The sequence below is a fragment of the Sinocyclocheilus rhinocerous genome, unplaced genomic scaffold (genome assembly GCF_001515625.1).
Source record: "Sinocyclocheilus rhinocerous isolate Xijiao unplaced genomic scaffold, SAMN03320098_v1.1 scaffold779, whole genome shotgun sequence".
NCBI lineage: Eukaryota > Metazoa > Chordata > Actinopteri > Cypriniformes > Cyprinidae > Sinocyclocheilus > Sinocyclocheilus rhinocerous.
Window position 1 is genome coordinate 793,302 of NW_015652150.1, and position 12,678 is coordinate 805,979.

Consider the following 12,678-nt stretch of genomic DNA (forward strand, 5'->3'; position numbering starts at 1 on the left):
ATGATCGGGTGCGGGTCGGGTGCGGTTATCTAAATCAGACAAAAATACAGGTGCGGGCGGTTGGCGGGTGGATAATTTATTTGAAGCTGCGGATTCGGGTGACGTTTTAGCTCATCCGCGCATCACTAGCACACATACATGCGAGTTTGCACGTCACTCACCACTTCCCAGTGTTTATGTTTTGCTTATGCAGCTGACAGGCCCAAACCCTTGATTATCTGTCCTTAGCACATGGCATAATCTCGATCCTCTCCTGTCTCCCCCCACCAAACTTGATCCTTCCTGCTCCAGTACCACTAACTACCTCATGCACTGCTGTTTTAATCCCCTTGACTCCAAATACGAGTATTTCATGACTCAACAGTCTATTTATTAGATCAGCTCTGCACAATAGCACATCACACTGTTCCCTGTTCTGGGATCTCTTGTCTGTGAGGTTTATGGGTGGAGAATGTGATGGGATCAGGATGGATGAGAGAACGTGGAGCTATGTGGTCCACTTCCTAATGCCTCATGGAGCAACAAGGTCCTGTAATAAAAATGTACCGTATCCAGTCTTCCTAGACAGGATTAGACAAATGTAGCACAGTAAACATCCATGCTGCCATTTACGCAGACTACCTCCATGTGTGATATTGCAGACCTCACACATTTTCAGTTACCTTTGCTCCTTGGTGCACCTGCCCGACTTCATTTCAGGCTGCTGACGGCTTCTCTCATCAGCCGTCACATAGAGTGACCAAATGACCTCACCTCCTCTTCCCCGCTCCCCATTAGAGCTTGTCGCTGGGACTAATTTATCAGAGGAGTAGGGGGCACAAAGAGGGGCTTTATTCTGTCCCCCCTTCCCATATGAAGATCAACTCCTTTGGAATGTCCGCCCCCCACATCGACAACCAACAGATTAAACCATGTTTTATCCCTTAAAGCTGAATTCACCAAAGACTACTCATTAATGAATAATCAAGAAAAAAAAACGTCAGTTAAATCCCTCTAATCTGAAAAGCAACCTCCCTCTCCAGTGGTATAAAACGGCGCTTTACTAGAAGGAGTGCTCTAAAATTTACGGCATTTTCCCCCTCAGCAACCATTGTGATTGATGTAGCAGCCACAACAGGGGAAACATTGGTCCACCTCATATTCTTATAAACATCAACACGCTGGTTAAGAAAAGCAGGCCTCCCCGTCCCACTGCCAGACGTGTAAATAAGCTTCCCTGTGGGAGAAGAGGGAACCACTGCGCCGTGCAGCGCTCTCACGTACACCAGTAATCACCACCATTGTTTATTCTCCACAGCGCACACACAAAAATACAAGGATTTGTCTTTATGTGGCCAGTGCTGCATGTCAACTGAAAATGCATCTCAGACAGGCTAAAACAAAAGCCAGGCAGTGTATTTGCCTGTGTGCAGTTTGTGGCTCTTGTAGCACTGACCCCCTCTAGAGGATCACAATGGAACTTCCTCTATTATCGCAACCATATGTTCAGCCTCACAGGGCAGTTCATTTTACAGAGATGTATTTTGAATATAGGATTCATATCTGGATAATATTTTGGAACCTGAAATATAATATAATGTAATCCAAGTAGATGTAAATTTAGATGTAAATAACTTACTAAAAATAATGAATTAATTTGTTGCTGATTAATTTCTTGGTTAAGTTCTTCTTGGATAAATGTGTTCTAAATGTGATTTATCTATGTATCTATGTATCTATGTATCTATCTGTCTGTCTGTCTGTCGAATTTTTCCATTCATCGAGTTCTCGAGTTTTGGAAAACGTGATATAATGAAAAAAAAAGCGAGTGCTGGTAGCCCGTGGGGTGTCTGACGTGGGGGGCTCGCCCTCTAAATACACTTTGGCGTTCAGAGAGGGGAAAGAGACGGCAGAGAGCTGAAGTCATCAGTTACCAGACGAGCATGCGAGCTGAGAGGAGGCGAGAGAAAGGGAGAGATAGTGAATTGCTCAACCGTGAAACTGAGCTATCGAGATTGAATAGAGAAGAGCGACGTCTCGGTGACTATTTAGAAATAAAGCGCCAAAGTTTCACTGAAAGTTCCTCGAGATGCTGTGATGAGGATGACGCGAGGACCTCCTACATGTTAGGCTCGCTAAATAAAGTAACCTTCTCACCTGGACGTGTCGTGCGGAATCACAGCGGGGAATACATACAGTAATTCAAGACGACAATCCAACTTTATCACCATGCCAGTTTAATTTGATTCCCTCCTCCCCATCTTTAAGTTTTGCTTACAGTGCGCTGGATGGAGAACTAACACTTTCATTGTTTCCGTGGAATGAGTGGCTCTCTCTTTGGATATATCACAGTGGCACAAATGTGGATTGCCTCCAATATGTTACTGCCGAATCGGCCCAGGTGCATTTGGGCCATTGAAAATTCTGTTTCTCTTGCGCGTGAGCACAGCTGGGGCTTCTGCCCGGTTTAGGAATAACATATTGAGTATTGAACAGATCAAAGTGCGATAAGGGACATTGAAATTGACGGGACAAGCATCATTCCCCTGATTACTATGCAATTACAACTGATCTCCATAGTTTTGATCTTGCATTGTATGGAATACACAAACTGTCAGCATCACGGCTCCAGGCACCGGCTACACAAACGTAAGTTCTACGCGCTGCTGATCTGATGCTTTGCGCACACCTGCACGTCTCTGACTGCCTGTTTGTATGAATCTTTTTTTTTTCTTTTTGTAATCATTATGTTTTTAAATACATTCTATGTCATACTTTTTGAAACGTTAAATTATTGTTTTATAAGTTAAAGTCTCTTTTGGGAAAATGATATGGCATAGGCCTAATTATCAGGTGATAGGACACGGTTAGTCCTGTTGTTATATATAACCATATGCAACTGAGAAAAAGCAGTTACATATTTCTCAGCAGTTGAAAGATCTACCGAAATGTAGGCCTATATGTTTTCTAATGACAACTGTTTTTCTCCGTTTGTATTTTGCCTGGGTTGTCAAGTGTGCTGTTCGCCAACTGTGGCAGTTTTTATGAGGTGTGAGGGTTTGACTTATATATATATATATATATATATATATACACATATGTTATATATGGAAATAGACCAACGGCTATGAAACATTACAGTGAATGCACTAGGCCTATCGGGAAATATTAATTAAATATTAATTAGGTGTTTTTAATTAAATATGCTAAAATAGTAATAGTATGTAGACTTTAGGGTACACGCAATATTTTAATAGTCCTATGTCATGTCAAGTTATTTATGTATTTATTTATTTTTATTTATTTAGGCTATTTTGATGTAAGTGTTAGTTCACAAACCATTGAATAGTCTTTAGGCTAGCCTACTTCTGTTCTCCACAGCCTAGTTTTCATTCGGGAAAAATTCAGTATGGCCTCTGTGATCCACATATGAAATAAAAGTAGTATGGTACTGTGAACATTGTATAAGAAACCGCCTGTCCAGTTAAAAGTGTATTGCAAACTTTTTAATTAGTACAGTAAATCAAGCTATTTTCTCAGTGATTCTAAACTTTATGTTTTTAAAACTATTTTATACAATTTGAAAATCTGAAGAAGAACAAAACGTGGAATACTTTTGGCTGTTTTTTAAAGGGGTTCGGTTTTATTGGTGATTAGACTGTTTTTGTTTGGTGGACTGTTTTTGTCACAAAGATTTGGCAACCCTGCAAACAGCGTATAATGTTGCTTGAGATGAGCCAGTCTCTCAGTGAAACTGCGCTTGTCGCCAAAGCCTGTTTTTGATCCGCATTGTTTTGTTTTGATGGCTTAATTTGAGGAATATTTCACTTGTATCCCACTGTGAGGACAAAACAGCTGCTTAGGCATCCTAGATAAACTTCTGATGGGAAATGTTCCGTTGAGGTAAAAGCTTAGAAGACTCGTGAAAAGGTGTCACGACAGTGACAAAGTGTTTCATTTTACTAGACACTTGTGAGGTTTGATTCGGACACATAACTTATCGGCAAGGGACACACTGCCGATTTTGTCATTTAAATCTTGTTTTAGGTTACGTTGCAGTTCTTATGTTAACGTACCTTCCATTAACGAGTAAAGTTTTAGTCGTATTTTGCTTCACTGTCTCGTGCTATTTTTGTTGTGATCAGTGCGAACAGGAAAGTATGAATTTGCACACCATTATTAGCCTGTGCATTCGTTGTGCACTGCTCGTCTATAGCATCAATGGCCAGTCCAATGTCTTGTTTGGATCGCTCTCTAGCGGCCACTACATTACGCAGTAAACCCTTTGTAGTGCGCTTGGTCCGTTTGTTGACTGTTGCTGCTCGCGGAGATATCAGTAAGTTAGTTCAGTACTAACAGAAGCAAAGCGCGTTTCCTGTTTTCTTCCAGTTTGCAACAGAGTCGAGTATATCCTAGGGAAAAAAAGTGTTGTTTTTGGTTTTACAATTCATGGCCCGAACCTCTCTCACCCCGTCTAGGACCATCTTTATAGTTGAACTGAGCACATGAAATATTTGTACATGTTAAAAAGTTACATTGATGTAGTTAAAGGTAACATGATAAGAAATTCCTCATTTCGTTCAAAATACCTTTTTTTTTTTTTTGCGTTTTTGAACACAATAAAACAATCCGAACTTGATTTAAACGATTGACTGTAACAAATCTGACCTAATATAACACTTAACAATGACAGTCAGAGATATGACAGTACGACATATGAAAATAAAATTTTCAAAAGACCATTTTAATCAGATGTATTACTGATGAAGGCAAGGCTGTAACCAAATACTCAGGATTGTAAGGGGACCATGTGTAATTTGGGGGTCATGTCCCCCTCGCTGTCTATGGTGGTTATGGCCCTAGATGGAAGTGTTTATATGAATATTTTTGGTTTACAGAGAGATAAACTCTGAATTGCTCTGAAATAAGCAATTCATGCATGACAAGCTCCAGAACTGTGTGATTGAGTATGATTTTTATTTTAATAAGCAAGGTAAGCAAATAGGACTCGAAAGGCTCGATTAGAATGAATGCATAAACATGGTCCAAATTAGATGGTGACAAAGCCAATTAGATGCAACAGAATAGCTTTTAGTATCAGGGAGCCACAAAAATGCCATTGTGGCTTTGTGGCACTCACTGGGTTGTTTCAACTCTGATATTATGGAATTCAAAATACAAAACCCTTATCCATCTTTTCTTTATAAAACCTGGATTGTGGACTGTGGTCAGGACATTGTCTTCAGCATACTAATTATGTGCTCTCATGTGGCATATAAGAAAAATATGTGTTTAATCAGACTTTGACAGCTAATTAGTTCAGTACACAACTGTTATTTTGAATTTAAAGAGGGAACGATTTGGGTTATCCTTAAAGAGCAGAAATATTTCATTCATTTCAGCATATTTTTTTAACAATTCACATATTTCAAAATATTTCAAAGAGATGCTTTTAATAGATATGGGTGAGCAGGGTTATGAATATGGTCAAATCTAGGCTGGTGGTGTGTGAATGGTGGCAGACACTGTGACAATGAAGTGTGAAAAACGTGATGACCTTCGTCCATTTGTATGCACCAGCCATCATCAGATGCTGCTAATTAAGAGACTTTGAAACGTTTGTGATGGACAGAAACTTGGGTGAATGACCTATAACTAATTTATCAGTTCACATATATATATATGTGTGTGTGTGTGTGTGTGTGTGTGTGTATTGAGCACCAAATCAGCATATTGGAATGATTTCTGAAGGATCATGTGACACTGAAGACTGGAGTAATTGCTGCTGGAAATTCAGTTTTGACATTACAGGAATACATTACATTTTAATATATATTAAAATAGAACATTTATTTTAAATTGTAATAATATTTCATAATATTACAGTTTTTACTGCATTTTTTTCAACTAAATGCAGCCTTGGTGAACTTAAGAGACTTTTTCAAAAAATATTTTAAAAAATCTTACCGACCCCAAACATTTATATGCTAGTGTGTCTATATATATTTTCAACATATGGTGGCAGACACTGTGACAATGAAGTGTGAAAAACGTGATGACCTTCGTCCATTTGTATGCACCAGCCATCATCAGATGCTGCTAATTAAGAGACTTTGAAACGTTTGTGATGGACAGAAACTTGGGTGAATGACCTATAACTAATTTATCAGTTCACAGAGAGTGACCAAACGGTCGCCTGACCTCAAACATTTCCTGTCTTCTGTGTGTGCGTCTCTGTGTCTCCGCCTTGACAAGTAAAAGCCACAAGGCTTTGATTTGCATGTAAAATAGACACCTTTTAAATGCCAAAGAATTTGTAACATCTGATACTTATAACATCTGAATATTTTCTTTGCATATGACTATTTTAAAAGAGTGCTTTATTTGTAAAGTTGGTGTATTTGTAGTATATACTCTATTTGAGTGTACTAGGTCACAGAGGACATAAAAAGTGAGGTCACCACAAAAAGAAGCCTTATGAGTAATGCTAATGACAGTATGTGGTAACTAACTTCCTTGTGAATAAAGCCATGGCTGTGTTTTTTAGTGAATTATATTTGCTTGTGTGGCCTCCCCATGTTGTGAATATCCCAGGAAATTAATTGTTTGGGCCTGCTTCACTGACTCAAACCACAAGTCTTTGGGCAATAAGTAAATGCTTTTGTTTAATGTCGATGTCTGACATTTTGTTATTTAATTAAGTTTTAACTGTACTGCTTTACTGATAGATTCTGGGAATGTTTGCTTTTGCGGTCTTCGAGTTTGAACCATGGCGAAGCGATTTCGAACGTTCGGATTTCAGGAGTGCTCGTGTGGTTGTTATGCAAGCCGACCCAAGGGCTGTGGCAGCGCGAGGGCAGGCAGAATTCCTCCGTGTAAAGGGTTCTGTGAATTAGAGAGCTTTGGCAGGAACACATGTGGGCAAATGGACAGCAGTTGTAAAGATTGCTTAGATATGTCAAACAGAATATCCTTGATCTATGGCAATCTGGCGGCCAAGAGTGAACTCTGGGAATCAGGGGAGGGAGACAGAAAAAAACAACAACGATGCCCTAGACCGACTTCAGTAGTATGGAATGTAAGAACAGGTTGAAAACATCTATCTGTCTGTTTGTCTGTCTGTTTGTCTGTCTGTCTGTCTATTTTGGCTTGTATTCAGTAAGGATGCATTAAATTGATCAAAAGTAATAGTAAAAACATTTATAATGTATGTATATATATATATACATTTTTTTCAACTAAATGCAGCCTTGGTGAACTTAAGAGACTTTTTCAAAAAATATTTTAAAAAATCTTACCGACCCCAAACATTTATATGCTAGTGTGTCTATATATATTTTCAACATATTGCATATTGTCTCTTATCATATTGCATAGTGGGTCAAAATGGTAAAAAGCCACTTTGTAAGTCTGTGTGTTACAGTGATGTTAGGGATCCTCGTTTCCTGTACTGTTTAAACTGCTGCCTTATTGTTCAGGTTTGTGGATGGTTGTAAAAGTCCTCAATATGTAACATCCTTTCAAGCCATATCATTTCAAACTGAATAAAACTGAAAGTACAAGCTATTTTTGAAACCTCTCTGAAGTTGAGCTAGACCAATCTTCATTTTACCCTACCTCACCCTCATCCAGATGCTCTGAGACCGGGTAAGTCTCTTCTAAAATGCAGAGCCTTTAACCATCTGAGACTGACCTTTGAGAAACACCTGGAAGCGATCGACTTCAATCAAAGATGCACCTTGAAGCAGCTGAGGAGCACCTTCCATTTTTTTACCCTGCCGAATTTAGTAAGGTACTGCACTGTACTTTACAGTATGATGCGATTAGATCAGTGAACATCTGTTCTTCTCACAGTAACTGTAAACTCAGTCACTTTTGACTTCTTCAGTTCCCAAGCCAAAACAACAAGGCCATCGTGCATAGATATTATTCACAACCCCTTGAGCAATAAACTGAAGAAAACATTCTCTCAAAACTCCTTGAATACAGTCAGGCCTATTTCTCAGAAATATTGTCTCATTTTGTTTCGAGTTGTTCTGTCCAGAAGGTTGTCAGGTTAGCAATCAGCTCTATAATTTAAAGGTAAATCTTATCTTAAGGGATTTGTTAGTGAGGGTGTTTTCTAAATATGTCACTGGGACATTGAGAAACCTCTTCGTCATGCATTTGTGGTGGACCATTTCAGCATGTATTTGCAGCTGGAGGTCTCCAGTGGAGACTAGTTGATTCCGTCTGGGTTTTTGTCACAGTGAGGCCACTCTGTTTGCGCGCTTATGAACACAAAGGCTACTGTGCTGCTGTTTGCGTGCAAACCCCGGTATGCAACGTGTCCCTGTTGATTAGTTTCTCTGCCAGGAGAATCCACAGATGACTGTGCTTCCTGTCGTGTTTATTATTACACTACATTATGGTCATTGTTGTAGTCTTAATTGATGGCTCTGTTCTTTCCTTGGAGAAGCTGGAATCATTTAGTTGTACCCACCATTCCTGTTTGCTCTTATAAATGTTGAGAATGTCCAAGTAAATGCCAAGTATGTTTTTTGTAACTAGCTGCTGGCAGAAGAAGCAAGGCTTTCAGTTCGGTTTTCTAGCCTTTGCAGAAATTTGGATTGCTACACATTATATTAAGGCATTATATCTTTTTTGAAATGTGAAACTGTTTACTTAAATGACATTTTTTGCATGTATATTCGGCCATTTTTATTCAGAGGAAGTGCACAGAGGACAGGAAATGATGAGAAGGGAGTTTTCGTATTCAGTTGGCATTGCACATGCAGTATGAGTACCGCAAAACACAATGTGAAGTTTGTTTTTACATGCCATTTATCAGCGGGTTTATCTGAAATATATTATTCCACGACAACAGACCACAAAGCAAAGCAAAGCCAAAACCCAAACATTTTAGGCAACTTAGAAATCCCAGCCAGGACATGCCCAGGAAAAAGAGGACATATGGTCACCCATATATCCATTACACTTTTCAGATCTTTACATTTGCATACATAATTTTTTGAGCACACGTGTTGTTTGATCCTAAAGTAAAATTGATGTTTCTACCACAGAGGGTTCAGGGGTGAGCTCCCAGGGATGCCAGGGAGGCTGTCAGACCTGCTCGGTTTACAATGGCTGTCTGACCTGCAAACCCAAGCTTTTTATTCACCTGGAGAGGGACGGGATGAGGCAGATTGGAGTGTGCCTGGCCTCCTGCCCTAATGGTTTCTACGGCACCCGTTCCCCTGACCGGAACGACTGCATAAGTAAGACACATGTTTTACCTCAGCTTCTCCTTGAAATATTTACTCTACAGACGTCTTTATGTCTTAGTTACGGTAATAAAGCTACGGACATTGACGTGTATACTACAGCATTCTCTTCTCTGCTCAGGCAATGTGGTAATGAGTGCGTAACCTGTCTTCCAGAGTGTGGGTCAGAGTGCGACTCATGCTTTAACAGGAACTTCTGTCTGCGCTGCAGAGCGGGCTCCTACTTGCACAAGGGCAAGTGCATGGAGAGCTGTCCAGATGGGCTGATGCCCAGCGATACCAAGAAAGAGTGTGTCCCTGGTGAGTGCCCAGTTTACAGTCACAGATATGATGGACTAGTTTTTAGCATCCTTTTTATGTGGCCGACCACCAGTTTAGATTTCAAAGCTTGGACTAAATCCTCATACTTTAAGTAAGAGTAAAATAAGTATGTTTTCTGTAAATACATTAAAATGTCACAAAAAGTATACTTGTGTTTTAGCATATTTCTTAAAAGCGTAACTAAGCATATATTTATTAGCAACATACTTCTAGTTTACTTTTTAAAAATACATTAAAATGCAATTCAATACATTTTAATGCACTTCAAGTAAGCATGTTAGGACTACAATTGTATTGTAAATATACTATATGAATTTCAAGTACATTTTAATACATTTAATAGTGCTTTTTTTTTTTTTACCTGGGCTGTTTTTCAAAAGTAGTTAGTTACACTACAAGCTACAAACAAAGAGTAGCTAAATACATTGAAGGTACTAATTGTAAAGGGTAATATATTATAAAATATCTTTGTGATATAATTTATCATTTAATTCGAGCTGTATTTAATAGCACAAAAACAATTAGGGGTTTTGCATGAACAAACTTAATTATGGTGATGGAATTAAGCTCGAACAGATAAATGTATAGTAAATCTAATGAAAACCTCATTTACACAACTGAGGTGAAAATATAGTGCATAGTACAGGGATATGAATTGGTAAATCATTTTTTGTTAATCAGTTTATTTAAATGGACAATCCGAATGAACCAATTCATTAGAATGAATCAGACTCAAAAGCCATATATGACAGAGAGAATCGTCTGAATGAACCAGTTCACTAGAATGAAGAAAGACCATCTGAATTAGAGAGGACCATCTGAATAAAGTGATTTACTTATATAAATCAGACTTTCAAAATCAACATATTCAAGAAAGGATTGACCCAATTTACTACAATAAATAAACTTGGAAAACTACATATGAGAGAGAGGATCCTTCCGAATGAACCAATTCACTAGTATTAATCAAATGATTGAAAGCAACATATTAAAGAGAGGACCATCCAAAATTAACCGAGTCATTAAGATGAATAAGACTTTCAAAAGCTACATATTAGAGAGAGGATCATTCAAATGAACAAATTCACTAAAATGAATCAAAATATTAAAAGCTACACATTAGAGAGAGTGCCGTCTGAATGAACAGATTCATTAAAATGAATCAGACTTTCAAAAGCTACAAATTAGATAGAGGACCATCTTAATGAACTGATTTATTAGAATGAATATAACTTTCCACTGCTACATATTAGACAGATGACCATCTAAATTAACTGATTCACTGCATATTAGATAGATGATTGTTACTAGAATAATTCAGACTTTGCTAAGTAGTTTGGAAAAAGTCGTTTGTTAAAAGCTACACTATTATGAAAATAGCAGAACACTCTCAGAACAAAAGCTGTCCCACCCTAATTACCCCCACAGAGTGCATATTAGTACCTTAAAAGTACATGTTGATTCCTAAATTGTACGTTTTAGTACCTTTTGAAAAGGTACCGCCCCAGTGACAACTTTTGTACCTTTTTTTCAGTAGTGTTATTTTCAAATGTTGAGAGCAGACTGAAAAATGTTGTCCAGTTAGTTACTCCGCAGTACTTCTAGTGAAGCTAACTGTGTGTGTGTGTGTGTGTGTGTGTGTGTGTGTGTGTGTGCGTGCGTGCGTGTGTGTGTGTGTGTGGGATGCGTGCGTGTGTGTGTGTGTGTGTGATGGTTTTACAGCATGTCCTGCGGACTGCGACTCATGTCAGAACAGTGACACGTGTACGAGGTGTGCGCCGGGACACTACCTACTGCATGGGCAATGTCATCACGTCTGCCCAGACGAGTTTGAGCCCAATGACTTAATGGAGTGCATCCCAACAGGTTAGTCTCTAACATAACACCTGCTGTCAAGACACAGTGCTGTATGTGTGTGGCTTCACTAACTTGTTAACTGTGTTTTAGTGCACTGTGAAGTGGGCGAGTGGAGCGAATGGGGCCCCTGCTCACGCTCAGGTAAAACCTGCGGCTTCAAATGGGGCGAAGAAACAAGGATCAGGAAGGTCCTACAGAATCCCTCTCCAATGGGAAGCCCGTGCCCTACGACTTCTGATGAGAGGGAATGCTTTGTCAAAAGAAGACGATGTAAGAGGCCAATATAATTATTGATAAATAGACCCAATTATCACTGAAAATTGTAAATCTGATCACTTAGAGGAGTAAAAAGCTGCATGATTTGAGGTATCATTAAAACCGTAACCCTAAGTATGAGCAATAATAATAGTGATGCTTGACTTAGTGAATGGAATTGCCAGTCGGCTGTTGTACAGTTTCCACTATTTTATAACAAAAAAACATTGACTCTAGTTATTTTATTATCACATAAATGCTTGTTTTATATCGTCTGGATAATTATAAATGTAAGTGCCAGAAATATTTCCCAACTGATGCAAAACAAATACATGTAGCAAATTCAAGGATCTGTGCAGTTGTAAGCTTAACCATATTTGGACAGTTATGTTTTGAATGTTTATTTGTGTAGTGGTATTTGTGGGACATTGCTGCTTTATGACAGACAGCAGGCCAACTCGACGCTCCATGGCTCTCCACCTCATAAAGACTCAGGGCCTCAGCACAGAGAGAGAGAACAGAGGAAAATAAAAGGGGATGGAGATTTGCATGTGAACTTTTCAGACTCCAAAGAACAATGATATGGATTGATCTCACTGTCACACAAATTCAACAGTAAAACACACAAACAAAACATGTCGCTCTGTACCAAAAGCTCTGTAGGCAACATTTTAAAGAATCATAGGCACATTTATGATGCAGATATATTTCAAGAGGACAATGACTTGCTAAGATGTCAAAGTTAGGATTGCATATATACATTAAGTGTCCAACATTCCACATTTGTTTTTCTGTTAAATAAGTGCGTCATCCTTGTATTTGAAGTGCACTTTTTTTTTCTTTCTGAATTTTCACTGTGAAAACTCACACCGATTGGGATGCACCTCCTTTTTTTATATAATTAATGGAGTATAATTTAGCATAATTACACAGAGGTGGAGATGGTTGAAATGAGATATGATGTCAGTGCAGTGGGGCACGATTTCACTAATGAACCACGGGG

At 38.8% G+C, this 12,678-nt stretch overlaps 1 protein-coding gene across 2 annotated transcripts in view; it reads left to right on the top strand.

The window, feature by feature from the left end:
• The first annotated feature begins 1,909 nt into the window (after positions 1–1,909).
• LOC107713808 (R-spondin-3) overlaps positions 1,910–12,678 on the top strand; it is a 17,958-nt gene continuing 7,189 nt past the window's right edge. The window contains exons 1-6 of one of the 2 annotated variants that reach the window (XM_016519421.1): positions 1,910–2,628; positions 9,042–9,236; positions 9,399–9,542; positions 11,286–11,429; positions 11,511–11,690; positions 12,088–12,294. In XM_016519421.1, coding sequence (XP_016374907.1) covers positions 2,535–2,628; positions 9,042–9,236; positions 9,399–9,542; positions 11,286–11,429; positions 11,511–11,690; positions 12,088–12,206 — 876 coding nt within the window. In that variant the 5' untranslated portion in view covers positions 1,910–2,534 and the 3' untranslated portion in view covers positions 12,207–12,294. Of the gene's footprint in view, positions 2,629–9,041; positions 9,237–9,398; positions 9,543–11,285; positions 11,430–11,510; positions 11,691–12,087; positions 12,295–12,678 lie in introns of those variants that run through there. The other variant, XM_016519420.1, reaches the window with a different exon arrangement.